This window comes from Stegodyphus dumicola, chromosome 7 (assembly GCF_044657685.1).
Source record: "Stegodyphus dumicola isolate Sdum_Otavi_A_Nest chromosome 7, ASM4465768v1".
Taxonomy (NCBI): Eukaryota; Metazoa; Arthropoda; class Arachnida; order Araneae; family Eresidae; genus Stegodyphus; species Stegodyphus dumicola.
Window position 1 is genome coordinate 82,132,934 of NC_140774.1, and position 24,045 is coordinate 82,156,978.

Genomic DNA, 24,045 nt, shown 5'->3' on the forward strand with positions numbered 1-24,045 from the left:
GCCAAATTTCTCACTGATGAATCTACTTTGGTTTTCTTTTGCATGTAATCTAGAGAAAAACCAAGTGCTTTCAGATGCCCCAAATCACTGCTTTTTGTTATAAAGCCAAGCTACATAAAAATCATGAGAAATTTTAAGAATAAGAGAAGTATGTTGTAAATCGGGTTGGTGAGAATACGGTCGGAAATTGGAGAGTCTCCAGCCTAAATATGGAGAGTTGGTAACTCTGCATATAAAATGTAATTCATATTAAACGAGGGTAGCAAGCCTTGAGCTAAATAAATAAATAAATAAATAAATAAAAGACTGCAAATGGCAGATATGGCTATAAGTTGGAACACAGCTAAAAAGTAAATAAATGATGTAATAAAATAAAACATTCAGACAGACTTCTTCAGGATGCATATAATCTGAACTCTTTCTCCCTATTACATTTAGGAGTCCTCTAAAAACATTTCAGTCATTCTTGAAAGTTTAAAGGCCAGCTTAATACAGTACTTTAATTAAGGGTGCTTTCTAAAATCAACACCCCTATGCTTTTTGAAATTCCATAGTTTAGAATTAACCAATTACAGTTGTAAAATTATTAAAGTGATAAAAATATTTCAAAATGGATTAAAAAAACATATCCTTGTGAGTAGCGATTTATTTGCTTAAATTATAAAATGCGCATGGGAAAAAAGAAATACTGGAAATGAAATTATATACACATTTTTAGATTACTATGGCAGATCTCAATATCTTGACTTATGTCTTTTACTGAGTAATCTACGTAAAAGATAAAAAATCTATATACATATTTCAAATGATACTCATAAAATCAAAATGCAATTTGTTTCAGCAATTAATTTCAATAATGACTTTAAAACTGATATTAATATTAACTGACATTGATATTAACTTTCATATCAAATCAAGCATTCTAACAGAACAGATGGCATATTTACATAACATTTTTTGATAGTTCCCTAATACATCAATAGAGAATTTAAGCTATATAAAATAATTTTTGAAAGGTAAAAATAATAACATACATGCCACTTCCCCACTGTTTCATAACCAAGCCAGTAACTGAGTCCAAAATAATGACAGTAGGTGTTTTTATAGGATGATCTCTGGGAGGTAAGTAATTATTGTAATAATCAAATGTTCTGAAATAAAGAAAACCATATGTGAGCTTCATAATACAGAAATATGTAATTTTTAATTAATAATAAAAGAAAACTATATGTGAACTTTATAGAAAAAATGTGTAATTTTTAATTAATAACATAGCAAATGATTTCTTACATACTGTATCTTAATAGCTTTTCAAATGGTCAATTAAATAATTCCTTACGTGAAATGATTAGAAGTAATGTTATAGCTTCAAGTAAATCTGTTATATTTTATGATATTCCGAGATATAATAAAATACTGCACTCCTACTTTATGAACTTTTGCCAACATGAAAAATTATTCTCAAAAAGTAAAATCTGAGTTGCAGTCAGAAATCAAGCCTAACTTATTTACTTATTTTTGTATACAGCCTCATGTATTTTGGAAAACCAAAATCCAAATTCTGAGAGGTTTGCTCAAGTACAATCTGCTGTGTGTCCCACCATACACTGCTACCATGAAAGAAAGAGAAAAAGTGTTCAAACAAGTATAGAGAACTTTAGATTTTCTTAAGAAAAACACTTCAGAAATCAGCGTTGCCGTCCATCTAACATGCTAATGCCTTCCAACTCTCATACAGCCTCTTCTTATTACAAATGCTCCCTTTACTTGGGGATGAATCCTCATAGCATGAATCAAATGTTGACTCACAATGACCCATGTAAAGATCCCCTACCTTCATCTTCATTCCATTCATAGATGTCTTCAAAACGACAATCCAAGGTACATGCTGTATAATAAAGCAATTTGTTATCGAATGGGGGATTGGAAAAAAGGATAACATCCCAGTCAAGCTTATTTCTGGAGAAATTAAAAAAGTTTTACTGCAAAACTTAAATTTCCATATATAAAAAAAATGAATTGGTCAATTGTACATTTTGACAAAGTACATTTAATAGCAAAGTCCTCTATTTATTAGATAACTAGGTACAAAAATTCAAAAGTAAAGGAATATTATCCATGTTCTACCCAAAATAGACAACATGAGTTAAATGCTACAAAAAAAAAATTAATAAAGATCTTGTAATTTTTTTTAAGAACAAATACAATAGAAAATAAAATTTACATAATTTTTGGCCCTCTGGATCACAAGTTTTCATAATTCTGCTGACAAAGGATGTTTGGCAATGTTGTGTCATTTTATTAATCCAATAAAGTATATACTTTTTTTTTTTTTTAAATTCTTCAAATGCCACTGTAGATGGTTTCAATGACAAAATGCTTTTGTTCAATGTAAAACTCACCATACATGTTTTACAGCAACTGCAATATGGCCAGTTATTTCAGCTTTAACTAGATTACCTTTGTGCAACAAACTTTCTTCCTTTTGAATTGCTAATTTTTCCATTTGGAGTAGGGGGAAGGAATTATTTATTTTTTTTATTATTTTTTCATGTGGATTGATATTCTTCTTCTGAAATTTCTAAAAACAAGGTTTAAAATGTAATAATTATTTAACAATCGCTAAAAACTAACTTACCAGATGATTTACAGGTAACTTTTCAAAATAAACAATAAGTTTTAAACCTTATGCTAAACTTGGCAAAATTGTAAGCAGTAAGTGCAATAAAGATTCCCTGAATATTATTCTTTTTCTATTCGATAATAGTAAGACTACTGCATTATTATATGAAGAAAGATAGATATACAGATATTTTAATTTACTTAATTATTATTTAAATTTTATTTCTGTATTCTATGGATACACTGTGCAAATACTAGTCAAGTGGCTATTATCCTTTAATGCCATATTTCTGAAATCTTAACTATTTTTCAACACCTGATTTTGTTTTGGTAAATTAGTTTTAGTAAGTCAGTATATGAAGCTACTAAACTAAGACTTAAAACAGAAAAATATCAATTATATAACAAATATCAAATCAGACGTATGATTCTTTATTAATATCTTAATAAAGGATCATATATTTAAATGGACATATTTAATGCTACCTCAATATCTATTCCCATGCTAATTTGTAATAGTACAGCCTTTATCAAAAATGTTTTGAGGCAGAAGCTAGAGTCAGAAGAAATAGAATGAATCAAAAATCAGTTTCATGGAAATGGTGCTGTTCACTGTAGCTCTTCTTATGATCTTAAACTGAAGAGTTTGTAAATATATATGCACTATATGCAGAGCAGTCTTTATCAATAATTTAATTGTTTGTGTGACACAGACATTTTGTAAATGGCGAGGTGTCAGTATAAGCTTCAACTAGCTACCATTAAATCTTACTAATGAAAACATGAGATGCATAAGGAAGAGGCTATATGTGGACTGTAACATCATCGTACATATGCCAGCCAATGAAGATAGTAGCAGTAAAATGGCTTGCCATCAAATTTTATGACATAATTTGGGAGAAAGGAGACTGAACTTATAAATTATCCCACATTCACTTACAGAAAAACAAAAAGATCACTATCAGGGGCTGCAGAACTCTTGGAAATGGTTAAAAGTGATACTAACTTTGTGTGACATATCATTGCCAAGAATGATATATGGTGTTATGAATTTGAATTAAGAACCATGCAATTAAGCATTGAATGCTAAACCTCTAGATTATCAAGGTAAAAAAAAAAAAAAAAAAAAAAAAAAAAAAAAAAAAAAAAAAAAAAAAAGCTCAGTAGTAATCAATAAAACTGAACTTTAGTGCTCTCTTTGACATTAGAGGTATTGCCAACCACTAAATATGTGCCTCATGCAGCCAAACTCTATGAATGTCTTGAAACATTTGCAGAAGGCATTTAGGTGATGATGACCTAACTTACTGGCTTCTTGAATAATAGTACATGAGGATGTACAGCTCTGTCTGCCCAGAAATTTATATGGAAAAAACCAAAAAGTTATAGCTCATCTACATCTTTCATGTTTTATATGTCTCTATGTGATAATTCATCTTTCTAGGGCTGAAAACCGCAATAAAGGAAATAAGACATAGTCCGAAATCTGGATGTCCATCATCCGGACCTCAAAACCACCAACAAAGTTTTTGTCATAGGCTTTATACTTGCGCATTTGATTCCACCCCCTCTGCGCATAATAAGACATCTGGAGAGTTCTGATTCTTAATTTCACTTCGACACTAAATACAATACCTTTTTATTGAAGAAACAGTCATTTTAGCATAAATTTGTATCATCAGTAATTTGGCTCCTTTGCTGCATATGTGTTTGGCACACATCCCAAACCGAAACATTCCATGTAGATACATCGTTGATCTGACGCCAACCTGGTGAATCATTTATTATACTTCCTTTCATCATCACATTTATCAAACCATGACAACTTGAGTAATGACTCATATAGCGAAGACTAAAAAAAATTTTTTTATGTTAGTAATTGAATAATAAAGGAGTATGGAAACCTTTTATGTTGACATTACACTTGCCGATAATTACAGATTTTAAGTTAAATGCGCTAAAAAAATGTTGACGAGGAAAAATTTTATCAAAACTTTCTTTCCAGATGCTAAAAATAGATTTTTGTTGATGATACTCATAGACCCAGAGATTACATTTAGGGCTATTTGAATTAAGAATAACTGATTTGTTATTCACATAAACCCAAAACCAGCACCAGGGCTCGTATGGCCGCAACGAGCTGCAAAATTTAGGACCCACAAAGACTGCATCAGGCGGTAAGATATCTAGCGCCAGCCCTCAACAAGGCTTAAATATATGTGGAAATTTATTTATTCAGAACTCTGATAAGTCTTAAACAAGTGCAAGAAATAGACATAAGTATAATAAGTAACTAAACTAATACAATTCAGGCTTAATTGTCTCAGCACACAATAGAAGCAAGATAAAATTTAACAGAACAACTTGTCGTTAGTCATCAAGCTCATGATGCATAGCCAAATATAGGATTAATTCCGTTATTTTCTAATCCTCGAATATGTGTTTCGCATTCTGAGTAAAGTCTACATAACGCTACAGTGTCATATGATTTTCGTACTGGACTTAAGTTTAAAAGTGAAGTATAGTTAAATTTGATAGTGAAATATAGTGAAGGATAGTTAAATTTGATGATGATGTAGAAACTATATGCACCAGATGGCGCTGTGTGTGCTTGAATTCTTCGGACTAGTGCAGAACCTTGTAGATTGCGAAAGATGTAACACCAACGCGAAACATTAACCAAAGTTTATATGTGCTTCTCTTTGTTGTAAATGTATTTAATTGTGTCGTCAATAAAATATGGAGAAAATGATAAAAGGTGAAAATGCGTCTGACAGGTAAGTGAGATTTCTTTATATTTTGATTTGAATTGAGTTTTACCAACAAAGAATGTATATGCGTATTTACAAATCTTTTTGGTGCCGATAACTTGGAAGAGACCGTTAGATAAAGTAAATTGCGAAGTGAATACTGAAAAATGTATTTAACGAATTGAATAATTTAAATTGTTATGATGGATATTGAAGCTTTAAAAAAGATTACAGCACCTGTCAGACGCACGGCAACTGACACTATGAAACTGTTAGAAACTGAAATAAACAAACAGGAAAGATCAGTTGATTTAATTGATGAACTTTTAGTGAAACTTTTAGATAAAGAAGCTAATTTAAAGTATCTTAACGAGGAAATTCTAAAACTGTGCAAAACGGAAGAAATAGAAAAGGAAATTGAAAAACAGCAAGAATATAAAGATAATATTATTACTTGGAAAATTCGCGCGAACAGAATCCTGAAAATGAAAGAAAGTGAAGTTGTTCGCGAAACTGAAAGAACGAATGTTGTAGAAACCAGAAGTGAGCAGCAGAATACAGTAAAACTTCCTCGCTTGCAGATACCTCAATACGATGGCAATATATTAAAGTTTAACGAATTTTATTCTCAGTTTGAAGTAGCTATCCATAAAAATGTGAATCTTAGTAATGTAGAGAAGTTTAGTTATTTAAAATCGTACTTAACAGACAAAGCTGAGGTAGCTCTACGTGGTTTAGCATCAAGCTCTGAAAACTATGAAATTGCCTTGAACATATTAAAAGAACGCTTTGGTCGAAAAGGTATTATTATCGACGCGCATATGGCAAGACTTTTAAACTTAAGTCCAGTACGAAAATCATATAACACTGTAGCGTTATGTAGACTTTACTCAGAATGCGAAACACATATTCGAGGATTAGAAAATAACGGAATTAATCCTAATAGTTACAGTTGTCTATTGTATCCAGTGTTGTTAAAATCGATACCCAAAGATTTGTCCTTAGAATTTTCTCATAAAACACATTCGGAAGATGAAAACAAAATATCTGATTTATTGGAATTTTTAAATATTGAAATTCAGTGTCATGAACGTAATGAGTACTTAAGTAGAGACTTTAATTTAAACACTTCAGATTTGCGATTGGAAACTGAATTTAATCCTTTATGAAAACCTAATAAAAAGTATGGGAGATTTAATAAAACCAAGGTTGATTATAGCGGGGAAAATAAATTAAATTCGAACATTCCTACTACTTCTGCATTTATTGTTGATGTGAAAAAATGTATATTTTGTACAAAACCGAAAATAGAGCACGATTCTACCTCTTGTCCCTCATTGGTAGAACAGAGAAAATTAATTCTTAGAAAATATGGTATATGTTATGCTTGCTTTTCGAAGAGGCAGGTATATAAGCAGTGTCAAAAGAAATCTATTTGTGGAATTTGTAAACGTTTTATGCATCACAAATTGATTTGCGATCAACCCAATGTTTATTCTTCTTCCCCCGCTTTGGAGTCTCATCAGACTGTCGACGCGAATAAATTAAATGTTGTGTCTTCCATAGCATGTGTGAATGAATCCAATGATTGCGACATACTACTTGAAACTTACTCGGCAGTATTAATAGGCAGTAATAAAAGCAAAGAGATTAATATTTTGTTAGATACTGCGCCACAGAGATGTTTTTTGAGAAAAGAAGTAGCCGTAGAAATGAAACTACCCATAATTAGACAAGAAAGTCTAGCTGTTTACACTTTCGGCTCTAGAGTGCCAATACCAAAAACGTATGACGTAGTTCGGTTTTCACTTTGTAATTTATGTGATTCGGACAAGAAAATTGTGATTGAAGCACTTTTGACTGACTGTATTTCTAGATCGCAGTTTAAAGTAACACATAACAAATTAATGCAAATACTTTCGAGGAAGAACATTCAGTTGTCAAACTTAAGTAAATCGTCAGGAAATGAATTTTCTCTCCTTATTGGAGCACAGTATTTTTGGATATTCATACGGGAGAAAAACAGCAATTAAATAAATCTTTGTATTTGATTGATACTCTGTTTGGAAGGGTTGTTCAAGGTCGAATCCCTTCATCAGATTTAAATGCGAATCGGGATATTTCTATTATGAAAACTGAATTATACGTCGCATTAAATGAAAAACTAACACAGTTTCGGCAGTTAGATTCAATGGGGATAAATGATACTCACAGTGGAGATTTTAAATTTAAAGAGGAATTTATTTCTCAATTCGAAAGTAATTTAAAATATGAAAATGGAATGTATACAACTAAATTATTCTGGGACGGTAAACCAGAAAACTTGTCTAACAATTTCTCGTTAGCAAAATGAAGATTTCGTACCTTAAGTGTGAAAATGAAAGAAAATGATTAGGTTTATAATGAATATAAGAATATAGTTAAGTGGCAATTAAAACTGAATATCGTTGAAGAATGTCCTTTCGGCTTAAAAGAGAATTCTTATTATATGCCTCATTCAGCTGTAGTAAGATCGGATAGGGAGACTACAAAAGTCAAATTGGTTTTCAATGCATTGTCAAAAGGTAATGCGTGCAAATCTCTTAATGAATGCTTTAATCCGGGGCCACCGTTGAATCCCAGAATTTTGGATATAATCTTGCGATTTCACGACTATGGATATGCATTCAGCTGTGATATTCAGGGAGCGTTTTTGACCATAGGAATAGCGGAAGAGGATAGAGACTATTTACGTTTTTTCTGGTTTCCAGATGAAAGTGATTCAAAAACTTACAAAATTTTACAAATGACTCGCATTCCCTTTGGAGTGACATCAAGCCCATTTATCCTTGCTGCGACTATTAAATACCACATTAGAAAATATAAACTTGAACAAAGCGAAACTTGTGAAATGCTTGACTCAGCACTTTATGTAGATGATCTTTTTTATGGAGCAAATACAATAGAGAAAACTTTAGAACTTTCACAGAGCGCTGCAAAAATTCTTAAAGATGCGAGCATGAATTTAAGAAAATTTAATACTAATTCGGATGAGTTGAGAAATTTATGGAGTGAACGAGGTTTGTCTGATGTGACAGAAACTAAAGAACGTCCTTTGAAGGTTTTAGGCATAATATGGAACACTGAAGAAGATACTATTAAGTTAGAAGTAAAACCTCTACTGGACATGACCTGTGATAGAAAGAATTCAAAACGTAGTGTACTTCAGACAGCTTCGAAGTTATTTGATCCTATGGGAATTGCATCACCTTTTATTGTTCTGATAAAATTATTAATGCAAGAAATATGGGAACTTGGTTTAGGATGGGATGATGAGCTATCAACTGACTTGAAGAAAAAATGGGATAATTGGTGCTCTCAGATTTATCTGTTGAAAGATTTGACAATCGAAAGAAAATATTTCTCCATATCATGGAAGTTGGTGAAAGAATTAGAACTACACATATTTTCTGACGCTTCTCCTAAAGCTTTCGGAGCAGTTGCGTACTTCTGTTACGTGTCAAGTGATGATTGTATTTATACAAGTTTTATCACTGCGAAATCTAGAATCGCACCGCTTAAAAGGTTGACATTAGCGAGGCTTGAACTTATGGGAGCTGTTATTCCTTCTAGACTTTTCCAATATTTGAAAACAAATTTTAAATTTCCTGTGCCTAGGGTATATATGTGGACAGATTCCTTAATCGCTCTTCATTGGATTAAAGGGAAAGCTTCAAAATGGAAACCTTTTGTATCGAACCATGTATCCGAAATCCAGTTTAGAACTGATCCTGCTGATTAGAATCAGTGTAGTGGGCAGGATAATCCTGCAGATTTCATATCTCGAGGAGCTACTGTGGAAAAGTTTATGTCCAGTTCGATTTGGATGCAAGGTCCAGAATGGTTTCGTTTGAAGAAAAGGGATTGGCCAAAAGGCTCTAATTATGAAATTTGTCCAGAGATTTCTCCAGAAGTATATTGCGAAAAAAGAAGTAAACTGGAAGAAGTATCGTCTTTTGTGTGCGAAGCGCAATCAAATTTGACACATTTAATGGATTTGAATAGATATAGTAGTTTAAGAAAATTATACCGTGTTACAAGTTGGATACTACGATTTATATACAACCTTAAATTTAAAACTAAACGATGTGGTGAACTAAGCACTGAAGAACTAAACGAGGCTGAAATTATCTGGACAAAAACTGTTTAAAGTGAAGCTTTTGCGGAAGAGCTGTCCTCTTTGAGACAGGGTAAAACAATTTCTAAGACTTCCTCTATTCTAGAACTGTATCCCTTTCTTAATAATGACGGGATAATGCATGTTGGTGGAAGACTTCAGAAGTCAAGACTTTCTTACCTTCAAAGACACCCAATTATTATGCCCTCAAAACATCACTTTGTGAATTTATTAGTGTGGGATGCACACAGCAAAGTATTTCAAGGTGGAATTTCTGAAACTTTGATAGAAATACGTGAAAGATACTGGATAATTAAGGAAAGACAAACTGTTAAAAATATCTTAAGAAAATGTATTCTGTGTAAATGATTTAATTTTTCTCCTGGTATGCAAGTTACTGCTCCTTTACCAGTAAATAGAACAGAAGAATTACCTCCTTTTTCTGTAGTAGGTATAGATTTCAGTGGACCACTTTATACCAAAGACAGTGATGAGAAAAACTACATCGTGTTGTTTACTTGTGGAGTAATGCGAGCTCTTCATTTAGTTTGTTGGTAGCATGACCACAGAAACATTTCTTCTTGCTTTTCGACGATTCATTGCTCGTCGAGGTCCATGTTCTCAAGTTTTGACGGACAATGCCAAAACTTTCAAACGATCAGAACTTGAACTTAAAAATTTGTGGACTGTATTAGTCATCCAACAGTAAAAGACTTTTACGCCTCCCACAAAATCCAATGGTGCTACATCGCTGAGAAAGCTGCGTGGCGTGGTGAAAGACTAATTAAATCTGTAAAACTTGCTTTATGAAAAAACTCTAAGAAAAACCACTTTATCTCGAGAAGAGTTAGAAACTCTAATTATTGAAATTGAAGGTGTTCTTAACTCTTGTCCTTTAACTTATGCTTATTCTGAATTACAGGAACCTATGCCTCTAACTCCAGCTCATATGCTATTGGGGCACAGGGTGAATAGTTTGCCTCCTGCCAGGCTTCATTTTGATTCTAATTTAGTTAATAGGAAAATGCTAATTAAAAGATTTAATTATAGAGAAAGATTGGTAAGTATGTTTTGGAAAAAATGGAAAAATGAATACTTATTAATGCTGAGATCTGTTCATTGTGTTAAACCTTCAGGTAAAATTACTGAATTTAAAGTTAATGATATTGTATTAATTCATGATGAAAAGCTACCTAGACATTTTTGGAAATTAGGAAGAGTTGTAACAGTATTTCCTGGCAGAGATGGAAAAGTAAGGTCTTGTGAAATTAAAACAGGTACGTCAGTTATTAAAAGACCTGTGCAGCTTTTATATAATCTTGAAATAAATGAACAAGTTTAATTGTTTATTATATGTTTATTAATACGAATAAGTTTAATTGTTTATTATATGTTTATTAATTTGTATTATTGTTACAGGACTATTCCATATATGTGATGAAAGTTTAATTGTATGTACAGGTATTGAGTTGCCAGCTTATTATCTTTATTATACTTTATTGCAGGTAACTTTACAAATTGTTTAAAGATGAATGATTTGTTTATATAGTAAATAAGTGTAGTTTCATTAATATGTGAATTGATTGAACTTTACATTGTAAAAGTTTCCTTTGTTAAATTTGTACTAATGTAAATGTTTGAATGAACCCCTGGTCATTCGGGGGCAGACTGTAGAAACTACAATGCACCAGATGGTGCTGTCTGCGCTTGAATTCTTCGGACTAGTGCAGAACCTTGTAGATTGCAAAAGATGTAACACCAACGCGAAACATTAACCAAAGTTTATATGTGCTTCTCTTTGTTGTAAATGTATTTAATTGTGTCGTCAATAAAATATGCAGAAATGATAAAAGGCGAGAATGCCTCTGACAGGTAAGTGAGATTTCTTTATATTTTGATTTGAATTGAGTTTTAGTGACAAAGAATGTATATGTGTATTTACAGATGATAGCCACTAATTTTGAAGGTTTTCAGATATTGCAAAATAGAGGTGAAATTTTCCAATTAACAGATTTTGTAAAGAAATGTGGAGAAGTGGTAATAAATGAAGATGATATAAAAAGTTTTTCATTGTGATGACTATCCTTCTCAATCATCAATCAATCAAAGAATGGTGAAAAGTGTAGTGCCGACAGTGAAGAAAGTGACAGAGAAGTTACTGAAAATGAGAAAATTTCGATTGACAAGTTAGTTGAAATTCTCCCAACCGCAGTTACAGGACTTCAACAATGTAACTAAAGAAGAGATTATGTCTGTCTACAGAATTAAAGAGAAAGTATTAGCATAAAAAACGACGCAACTTAAACAACTTGCATTGAAAGAAATGTTTAATAAGGTAAACAAATAAATATTAAGCTTTTTTTTTCTTGTAAATTCTAATACCCTTTAGACAATAAATACTTCATTATTTCATAAATCTCGATTTCATATTTTTAATTTTATAAGTTCTACGTGCCATTTTACCAGATTTAAATTGATGATCTAATATCCGGAAAAATCCCAAATCTGGAATCGTCGAAGTCCCGGTTGGTCCTGATTTCGGACTTTGTACTGTATATAAAACAGGAAACTATTTTGAAAGTAACCAGGAAAAATAACTAATGAATACTACATTTTTCAAACAAGGAAACTTTTCCGAAGAGGCTGCACATAAACATTTCCCTTACTCCATTTCTGCTTTTATAAGAAGAGAGAGAGGAGGGCAAAAAAAGAAAAGAAAAGTACTAAATAAATACTAAATTAACTAAAAATTACAATTTACAACTAATTAGTAATAACACATATTTAATTTAAATTACAGATGAGTTGCAATATTAACAAAAAATATCACAGTTTGAAAAAGTCGAATGTACACTGTGCAAAACAAAAAAAAGGGACAATTGACGAAATTCAACTTCTGTTTTTCATGTCTTGAAAGCATGACTTAGGATATGTATAGCATTTATATATAGCATTGTTCTAATATAGGTATTTTTTGACATAAAAATTTGAATTTGACTTTTTTGAAATGGCATGCCAATTTTTTTTTCCATATTTCGATTCTACCACTCTAATTATGTAAAACTGCAAAGTTTTATAAAAAATCACATGAGTAGTTTTTAAAAATTAGCTCCCAAAATTTTAGCTCCTCAATGTTAACTGAATTTGGTATATATTTATTGATATCTCTTTTTTTTTATTAAACTTATTTGATTCTTCCTTTCACATTTCGAAATTTAGGTTCATTCCAAATAAAATTCGTGTATTTTTTTACGATTTATTTTTTAAATTCGTATTTTTAAATAAATTTTTATAAATTTTTTTAAACAAAATTTGAATTGTAACCTATAAAAGTTTTAACATGATTTTAAAGTAGATGTATTTCTAGGCACACCTCCAAAAAATTACGAGTTTTTTATTCAAAATTTTCTACGATATACATGAATTTACATACTGGAGTGTTTTGAAATTTGGCATATTTGTTATAAGCGATAACAACATGAAAGTGAAAATCAAAACCAGATTAAACAAACAATGCTTTCATTCAGCGCTATAAATTCAGGACTAAAAAGGAATTCTTAGATTAATAAATGTGGCTTATACACTTCGTTAAAATTATTTGAAAGTATGAATGCTGACTTTTTTCCACTTGTGTACAATGAAAAAAAGGAAAGGAAAATAGGTTGCTATAAATTAAGAAGTTCACTAAGTGAATTATTTTTGGTGCAAACTGGGGGGGGGGGAACCTGCCAAGATAAATTTTTGAATTTCTCCGTAAATTTTGCACCAAATTTTACAAAATTTAATATTTAAGCATAATTTGAGTCATAGAATCAAAATATCGAAAAAAAAATTGGCATGCCATTTCAGAAAATGTTCGATTTTGTGTCAAGATACCTATGTTAGAACAATACTATACAGAAATCTAATATATATCCTAAGTCGTGCTTTCGAGACATGAAAAATGCAATTTGAATTTCATCAATCGACCCAGTAGAATGGGAGATATTGAACTATCCCTTCCCCCCTTTTTTTTGCAGAGTGTACCTTTATTTTTGATTGAAAGTGATCAACTCAAGATTAATTTCTTAAAAAACACTCCGCAAAATCTAAGAAATACCAGAAGCATCTTTCTTAACAGTAAAATAATAATAATAATTAAAAAAAATCCTTACAATTCATTCCATACGTGATCACCGCGATGAAAAATTGCAACATTTCCATTATGATCAAGAGTAACAGCAGCAATCTGTCCAAATTTTAAATCTTTTGAAGGCCACCCATAAACTTCTTTGTACACTATAAAGATTATTCAATAAAAATGTTTGTTTTTGATTTTATGTTAGGCAACAAATTCAAATATGATTAAGATAAACACACTTTTTTACTGATATGTAAATTAATATCCAGATACTAATAACTATATATATACTGCAGAACAATTAAATCAATAAACTCTCTTCAATATGGCTTACTGGATAAATAAAAATTAAATTTGTAACTGAGAAATTTGTATTTGCTTTACATTCTCCAACAAGGGTATATTTAACATGCATAACTGAGCCAAAAACTTTTGTTCAAATAAATGTAATAAGAAAGACTTAATACAGTACAAGAAATTCTGTCAAATTTTATTATTTGCATGTTATGATCATAAGAAAGACTTGTATAGTATAAGAAGTTCTGAAAAATGTTGTTATTTGCATATTACAGTCATCAATATTTTTGCAGATTTCTTTTTCTTAGACAAAAACAGTTTAAGAATATTAAATATTCCCAGTAATATAAAATACTACGTTTCATTTAAAATACAGTCAAATACCGAAAATCCGCCGACCTGAAATCCGTGTTGCCTCTCAAAATATAAACATTTAGTTTATGTTTTGTTTAGTTATGTTTGTTAGTTTTGTTTACACGAGATTGTTTAGTGATTTTTTTTTATCCGCATATTTTGTAGATAAATTAAGAATATTTTAAATTTCAGTGCTTTTTAATACAATGACAGATAAGAAACGCACTTGTGATTTTACTGCTAGCAACACACACACACACACACAAAATAAGTAAACACATTTCATTGACGGTAATGAAAAAAGTGGAAATTCTGCTACAGATGGAGGCAGGTGCTACTTCTCGATTTACAGCAGAATCGTATGGAATTGCCCCACGGACTGTGTATCATATACGAAACAATAAAGAAAAGCTGTTGAAATTTTACAGCAACAGTGATTCTAACACCGGAATTCGATACCGGAAATCTTTACATGAGGCGAAATCAGCAAACCTCGATGCTGTCTTGTACGAGTGGTTCCATCAGAGGCAGAATGATGGGGTACCTATTTCAGGACTGTTCCTGAGAGAAAAAGGGAAACAGATTCATGCTAATTTAAAAATAGAGGAGCCTAATGTAAATGAACAATATAATATAATCAGTTTATATATGTAATAATAATTTAATGCATATAATTAATTATTGTATTAATGTATATAATAATTTAATTAAATGCATCTAATATGCCTTATTTATTTTGCACTTTTAGTCTGAATATTATCTTTTCTATCCTGAAATCCGAAAAATCCTAAAATCTGCATAACCTCTGGTCCCAAGCATTGTGTATTTCTGGGCTTCTACTGCAATAATAAATTCATGGAATACATATATATATATATATATATATATATATATATATATTTTCCTGAAATAATTTGAATAAGAGGTATTAACTTAAACGTAACAGTCAAGGTCCCGAGAATGACCTCAGTAAAGCTACCTAAAACAAGTTCACAGTACATAAAATTCGCAAAGGAACAATCTTGTGTTTGGCATAGTCAAGAACTCAATTGATTTCAAGGGCAAACAAGTACAGGTCTCTCTTCATCATGAGTAAAAAATTTGCAAGACTTGCTTCTAATGAAGAGGGACCTGTACCTGTCTGCCCTTCAGCGACTGAGTTCTTGAATAAATTTATGTCAGATATAAGGCTGCTGCTTTGCTAATTTTATGTTTCACTTTGACATGTTTCTCCTCTCTTTTGAAGTTTACAGCAATTTTTAAAGTGTAAACTGATGTTCTTAATGGTAATATTTCTTTATATTATTTTAAATTTAAACATAAACCAAATCCATTTAATATCATATTACAATAAATTAAGTACACAGTTCCAAAAGCCCATTTAGAAAAATGATTTAATAAAGATGTGAAATTGATAATTTTTTATAACTTTATTTGCAAGGCTGAACTTAAGCTATTATAACTATGAAGCAAAATTATTGGTCCGTAAGTATTTAAAAAAATATTATTTAATGATTATTATTAATGATTGATGTTGCTTCAAAGATTCATTAAGCAAAAACTGCATTTATGATGATTTTTGACAGTGAACTTCAATGTGTTACAACCACATAATATTTCACATTATTTATAATTCATAAACTAGATAAACTCTAGAGTATTTTATGGGAAAAATATACTTTGATTTTTTTAAAATATCAATCAATAATAAATTCTCTCTCTATATAAAAAGATGAATTGGAAGCGAAATATTTGAAAGTGCTTCATTTATCTATTTCATAAGTGTTCTTAAATAATATGAAACAAACTTTTATAATTCATCTGAAAGAATCAATTCTAACATACTTTTTGTGTCTCCCTATATTGCATTCATAAACTTTTACACAAGTACAGCAAACTGCCAATTTAAATAAATCAGGAGCAACTATCATCTTGAATTTGCACCCACATACATCAGACTGCCAACACAAATATGAATTACTTTCAGACATCCAGAAACAGATAATGAAAGCAAATGAAAACTAAGCCCTTGCTTTTAAATATTCACAAGTAGCTAACACATAGAAGAGATTTATACTGTCACAGACATAGGTCACTCATCTTCAAATGATAAAAGACAATAAGATACATACTTGTTTTTTGTTAATTCTATACAATACATATATACTTGGTTTTTCCACTTACTATATTCGTTATTTAGTTGTCCATTAGCACTAATCTTTGGTCCATAATGTGTGCTTGTATCACTCAATGAAAATCCTGCATTAAAAGATGGTGAAGAAAATCCATCCTTTTCAATGTTCTTATAAGTTATTGCTGTGTGATGATGAACACCTCCAAAAGCCTGCTGCTCCATCTCTGGATTTCTTGGCAATGGAATATCATTGCCTGGAGGCAAATCCTGGACTAATTCTCTAAACTGAACGCCTACACAAGGTGGAGACTGTCCTGAGAGTGCATTTCTATATTCAGTATAGTACATAAGATACAGATTGCACATTTCATCAGTTGAAGAAGAGCTGTAATAAAAGGAAATAAAATTAATGATACATCACACCAACTGGGGAAAAAAAAAAAAAAAAAAAAACACTATACCACACCTTACTATAAAAACATACAAATCATATGCAGAATTATTAGGTAAACACAGAAAAACATAATGTGCTCTTCAATGATGTTAATATCAGGTTTATTGTAAAACTGTTACAACCAAAAAACGTGTTAAATAAAACACATGATTTGGAACAGAAAGGAAGTACTAATTTTCTTTTATAAAGATAAATGGATGTAATTCAGAATGTTTTAATGAAGAAAAGTGCCAAAGAAAATAAATTAAACAAGCAAATTTCAATCTAAAAGATTTAAGATTTTAGTCAACCACCCTAAAAATTTCTCATTAAAATTTTAAAAAACATATAATACCAATTCTGAGATCCAGACTGTTTGAGATTTCGGCAATTCGGAATTTTGAAATTTTCCACACTTTTAGATCATCAATTTAAATGTGGAAATTATGAAATGTAAATGAAATGTAGAAATTATAAAATTAAAAATAGGAAATAGTCGTTTATGAAACATTGGAGCATTCTGATCTTAAAGGAATCAAAACTTACATAAAAAGTTTTTTATTTATTTGTTTGCTTTATTATATATTTCTTACAATGTAAATTGTTTTGATTTACTTCACATAATTTTTTGTTCAGTTATAAATTCCATAGCTCAAGTTCTATAATTACCGAGTTGAGAATTCCACTAAACTACCAACCAAAATTTTTTCTTTCTCAGCAACCTCTTTGTCACTGTCTTTACTATTGATAGTGACATTTTCTGTGTTTAGAACCATATTACATATTTTGATTAGTTTCTCATTCTAGCATAGCTTAATGTTCAACTAGCATCTGCTATACACTACTGACAATGTATCATGAGACTATCAACTACAGAAATAATGTTCTGCTATAAGTTATTCAGTAGGTAAAAATTAGTGATGAACTTTGGCAGAATGTTTTGGATGTACGCCAAGCAAAAAAGTGGCTACACAGCCATCAAATTATCAATCATACAGATTCAAGCTAAAAAATAATTGACTACAGAGACTTGAATGGGTTGGTCATCTGGCAGAATGCATGAAGATCAGTGTTATAAGAAAATCTTTCTGACAAAGCCCATGGAAACCAGACCTTGGGGTAGACCCCTAGTGAGATGGATCGACTTGTTGAAATGACCTAAGGATTCTACAGGTAAAAAATTGGGAAATAGTTGTCAGAAGTATAGATGCTTAGAGAAGCCTTCTGGAGAAGATTAGGGTCTACCCTGGGGCTGTTAAACCACCAAAGAGGAAGAGAAAAAAAATTGTGTTTTTTCAAAATGAAGGTGTTTTATTTAGTGCTAAACTCAAAATTAAAAATCAGGACCTCTCACATACGTTATTATTGAAAAAATGCCTACTGTGCATGTTTGAAGTATTAAGCATATACTTAATGAGCCACTACTTTTGGAATCTTTCTCCCTTTCTAGTTAGACTATGTACAGCATAAAATATTTTAAAATCATCAATATCTTCCATCTACTTTGTTCTCTCTTAACCTTGGTACGCAGAGAACTTCACCAGGAAAAAAACATACAGCAGAATGGCATTTGGTTTCTAGATCCTATTCACAGAACTAAGTTTCATCACTAAATAATAGTGTGATGAACAATATAATTCGTGAATGAATTTGAAATGTAATTTTAGGAAGAAAGCTTTTGAGCATCTTTTACCAAATCTCAGAAGTATTTTTTACACCAGTAGCCTTCAACCTTCTTGACAGACCATTGGATGATGAAGGATTCTATTCTTGCAAAGCTTTCTGACATTAAGTTGTAAATGAAAAATATTTATAATGGCTGTTTATCTAATACAGGGTTCGTACACATTTCTGCACACAGAAATTAAGTACTTTTAAGGACCATTAATGAAAAAAATTAAGGACCTATGAGCAAATGGGAACTGAATAAATTCAATTAAAAATATCTATGCCTGAATTTCACTTTTGTAATACCATCCTAAAAATAAAATAGATCCCTAAGTAGTATGCATTATTACTAAACATGAATTAACATAATTATTAATGAGTTTGAGAATAAAATAAACTTTATGCAATTTATCAAATAGCATTAAATATTTTACACTTATAATAGTTGGACATATTTTAAAGAAGATAAGTGACACTTACGTTTTACTAACAGTTAGCTTCCCGTTAAATTTTTTTTATGCCTCATTTTGTCACATACTTGGTCAGTCTACTTGGTTTCGTAAATAGCAGGTAGATTTTGTCAAACGGCATAAGTTAAAATAAGAAGATCGATCAGAATCAGCATAATTCATAACAAAAGACTGAATGTTGTCACCGATGCTGCTAATCTAGAAAGAGACCTGCTGATTTGACCAAACCTGAAAGACCTGATGTACGCATGGTTGGCAAGTGTTGAAAGTCAGTCAGGCACTTTTTGATGCAGTTAGTGTCGTAGCTTCGTGTAGCATTCCAAGGGTTGTAACCCAGTTAATATACTTTAAGGTTCCAATAAGCCATTAAAGCACATGAGGTGATAAGTAGTTTTGTATTATTTTAAGTCTCACTAGATGCAAAGAATATGTTTTATTTGAATTTTTACATTTTTGTATTTTATCTTACAACCACAGTGGATTGGATTACTTATGGCAAAGCACACGAGGGCTATCTGCCTAAAGGAAGGGATGCCTTCATGGAGGACTTTCTAAGGGCAACTTGCTTGTATACACGTTACACATGGGGAAAACCATGAAAACGCCCATGCAGCCAGCCCATTCGTGAGATTCGAACCTCGGACTGAAATACCAGTGTTCGGTGTCTTTATCACTCGGCTGCTGGTGGGCCTGACCACAGTGAGTATTAATGAAAGGCAATAACTCGCTTTAATATATAGAGAAAATTTTTAAGTGTAAACAATTAGTTATCAATAATTAAATTAGGTAGGTTAATAATTTTAGTCATTATAGATCTACATGGCCACTATTAAATTTTATTTTTTAATAATATTTGTTAAAAAAGCCCATCAAAATCTAATAAAATTTCACAGTTTAAAATGCATGTAATTATTATACTCCTCCAAAATGCTATTCACACTCAAATTGGCAGTCGTAAAAAAAGACAGAAATTTCAGATGATTAAAATTAAGGACCTTCTACTGATTTTGGCCAACATTAAGGACTTTTAAAGACTCTTAAGGACCGTACGAACCCTGTAATACTTGGAAAGGCTTCAACATAAGCATATGTTATATTTGCTCCACAGTAATGTTCTGCTCAATGAAAAAAAAAAAAAAAAAAAAAAGGGGGCTGATCAACTGATTCTTCATCTCACAAAATTCACCCCATTCCGAATTCACCAAACCAAATATAAACTGTGGCTTGAAAAAAAGAAGAGTCCCCAAAAAGTCCCTCACATATTTTAAGACATTTGCATTTATTCAGTTCAACTTCAAAATGCTCAGAATTGAGTTCCATAAATTTTCAAGATTAAAACTAATCACGGAAGTTACCACTGCAATAGAATTATTACTTTAATCATAACAAACTAAATATTCTACACAGAAACCCATTAAAAAAGATCAGAGTTTTTCAACACAGAGATAGACAGATATACATTCAGACAGATCAGATAGACAGATCAGAGTTTTACAACACAGAGATAGACAGAAATAGACAGATATGTAATTTCTTACAAAGATAGAACACTATATGGACGCATATCAGTCTTTTGTGGTGTGGAAATAAAAAATCTTAACAGAATGCGAAAAGGATTTTATTTGCTTCAAAATTTATCTGGTTGATAATATGTTAATATCTGAGACTCAGTGCACCTTTTCTTTAAAGTAAAATATTAACTATTATGTAAAAGCAACATGAGTTTATTATTCTGAATTGGAACTAGGATGTTTACAGGAACTTGTTAACATGAAAGCCAATTTTGATATTTTCAAATAAATCAGATAAAAAAAATTAAAACAAAAATTTACCCTATTTTCACAGGAACATTCATCTCACTGGAATTATAAGTACACCGTGCCGCCTACAAAGGAAGAAAAAAGTTTTTTTTTTCACCATTTAATTACGAAACAATAAAACTTTTCTCTGAAAAAAATTAATACAAGCACAATTATCCTTTTCCTAGGGGCAGGGACACATATGTCAAGCACATTCACTACTTTAAATGTGTCTCCAAGAAATTTCAATACAATATGGTGATTTAAAATTTATTCCTTAATATGTAGTAGGAAGTGTAAGACACTACTGATTTGTTTGTTTGCTCCTTGCCTTTAAAATGGATGAATAAAAGGCCCTAATACATACAAAATTGGTCCCTATAGCCCATGGGAAATGGTTATGCTAATATTAAATGGTATTTATTTTAAATCTATTTTTTATTAATTAATGAAACTATAACTTACTAAAATGTCATTATTGGTGATTGTATGTTTCCTCTGCATTGGATAAAAAGCCTAAAAAAGATTTTGCCAAATGTAATATAAACTTCTGATATACACTTCATAAAAATAAAAATTTATTAATATTAGTAAACTGGTAAAATATACACACAATTGCTAAACAATTTACTAGTTTCAGTTAGATTATAATTAGATGACTATATTCATATGAAACTATTCTACTATTTATGACGTGAATAAAAAGGGAAAAGGTTTAAACATACTAAAATTCACAGGGGGGGACTGAAAATCACAAATAACTATTATATTTCCTTCCTCTTTTGAGTTTAAAAACTCAGAATCTTTATTTTTATCTTACACAGACGTTTTAAATACTTGCTATGATAAAAGCTACTGATTTCTATAAAAGATTTCATTATAAACTATGAGAAAATGAAAGCGTTAATCCAATCAATTTTATTCTATTAGGCCAATTGCCTTAAGCAACAATAATCAACTAGTTACCAAATGAATTCTTTCCTTTATCTTTTATAGGTTCTAGATCAGACAAACTTTCTATGTTCTATCATTAAAAAAAAAAAAAAAAAAAAAAAAAAAAAAAAAAAAAGAGGCTTATGTTTTTGCCTCAGCATGCATTTTTTCACTCGATTAAATTAAAAAAAATTTACATTTTTTCAGTATAAGCACTAACATAGTCTAACTATTAGATTTTGTGATATCTGCTTTCCTTTTGTTCAATCTATAGATGACCGAGAGGATTCCTTGAGATAAATGCACTTAATAAACTTAACTATAATTTTATTAAAAGATGACAGAAAAATCAAATTCGAACCTAGTTTGTTTAGGGCTCAATATTATATATTCCAAGTAAGTTCATAAACACACAGAATAAAACTGAAATTTTTTATCACTGCAAAAATAATCATTGTTACTTAAAATAATTAAAAAAATACATTATAAAAAATTATTTCTGAGTGAACTAATATAAAACATCTAGAAAAATCAGAGGAAAAAACTATTATTATTTTTAAAAAAACATACCTGCGGCCATTGAGGATTTCCTTTGGCAAGAAATATCCAACTGTTATTTACAGTGTTATAGTAATAACCGGATACGACCACTCCAAGTTTATGTGTGTGCACTCGATATGCAAAAGGGTGAATAACATAGTTCTCATCAAATTTGCAGTTTACATCAATGTGATATTCTGAAAAGTTACAGATTTAAGTTTACCCATACATTTATGCACATAAATTAAATTTGAGAAAATTTTAATTAAATGTACTAATTTATTGGCTGAATTAAAGCCATTGAAACTACACAACGATTATAACTAGCTAGCTGCCTAGAGTGAAGATATTTCATGATGAAGTATTCTGTGCCTATAAAACATAATACTATACTTGCAGTAGTTACCATTATGAAATATCACACCAGATTCTTCATAAATTTTATTTTCATCTTGAAATTAATCCTTTACATCAGTCTTCTGCAATGATCTCAACATTAACTTCCATGCACGAGGGTGTGTATACAGTATACTTGACTCAACCCTTAATACCTCTTTTTCTCAAATTATTACTACCTGAAATATGCTTTGTAGAATATATCTACATAAAATTCATTTTTTATATTCCATATTATCCACAAATATCAATACAAATATGAAATTCTTTAAATTATAGCATTTAGTGCAAATCGTTGAGAGACTTTTTTGATTACAGAATTCAGCCAGAAAAATGAAGATCAGAGTAAATCTGGAAAAAAACTAAATATATGCAACCGTGGCAAAAAGGAAAATCCACATAAAATATTTGAGACTATCCCATTTAAATTTGAATTTGTGAAAAATTTAACCTGTGTGGGCTCCGAAATTAACTACCAAAATGATACTAATCCTGAAATCAGAAAAAGGATTACTGCTTCAAATCATTGCTTCTTTGGTTTAGGACCTTCTGAAACTACCTTCTTTGGTTTAGGATCTTCTTTAGGAATCTTTGAAAGGAAGATTCTAAGAATCCGTTTTGGTGCTGTTTTCGAGAATAATACATGGTGTAACTTCAAACTCTACACTCAATTTCGAATAACTTCGAACTCTACAAAATTTATAAAGATGAGGATATTATTAAATCCATTAAATTAAGTAGAATGAGATGGACAGGTCGCCTTCTGAGATTAAATGCAGGTCCTTATGGTCTTTAATGCAACTCCTGTTTGTGAAAGATCAAGAGGAAGTCCTAAAGATGGACGGACTGCCTGGATGAGGATTTTGCCTTTCTAAAAATTAAGAACTGGAGGTCAGTTTCTAGAAGAAGGGTGGAATGCGAAAGGCTTCTGAAGAAGTCCAGGGCCCATAAGAAGCTGTCATGCCAATGTTGATGATGAAATGCAAATTATTATATTAAAATGCGAACAAAATTTAATTAGATGATAATTTTATTATTTTTTGCATTAAAATACAATTATTACATAATACTTATTAGATTACTAAATATTTTTGTTTTACCCTATATTAATAATTTAGTACTTATATATCTTCTAAAGTAATTTTATAATATTTTCATTAAACTTAACATTAAATTCTATAAAATTTATAATGCAAAAATTATCAAGATTAATCAGAAAAAAAAATAATTAATGTATTATAAAAACTTATTCATATAATATAAAATGTTATCAATTATCTGTTTCCTGATAATTATTAAGATTAATCAGAAAAAAAAATTTAATTAATGTATTATAAAAACTTATTCATATAATATAAAATGTTATCAATTAT

General features: G+C 30.5%; 1 protein-coding gene across 1 annotated transcript in view; it reads right to left on the reverse strand.

Moving 5' to 3' along the window:
• LOC118205964 (peptidyl-glycine alpha-amidating monooxygenase B-like) overlaps positions 1 to 24,045 on the reverse strand; it is a 159,557-nt gene that overhangs the window by 63,273 nt on the left and 72,239 nt on the right. The window contains exons 9-14 of the mRNA XM_085820527.1: positions 22,307 to 22,473; positions 21,269 to 21,319; positions 20,837 to 20,889; positions 16,484 to 16,818; positions 13,683 to 13,806; positions 1,035 to 1,151 (exon numbers count right to left, since the gene is read on the reverse strand). Of these exons, the coding sequence (XP_085676653.1) occupies positions 1,035 to 1,151; positions 13,683 to 13,806; positions 16,484 to 16,818; positions 20,837 to 20,889; positions 21,269 to 21,319; positions 22,307 to 22,473 (847 nt within the window). The remainder of the gene's footprint in view (positions 1 to 1,034; positions 1,152 to 13,682; positions 13,807 to 16,483; positions 16,819 to 20,836; positions 20,890 to 21,268; positions 21,320 to 22,306; positions 22,474 to 24,045) is intronic.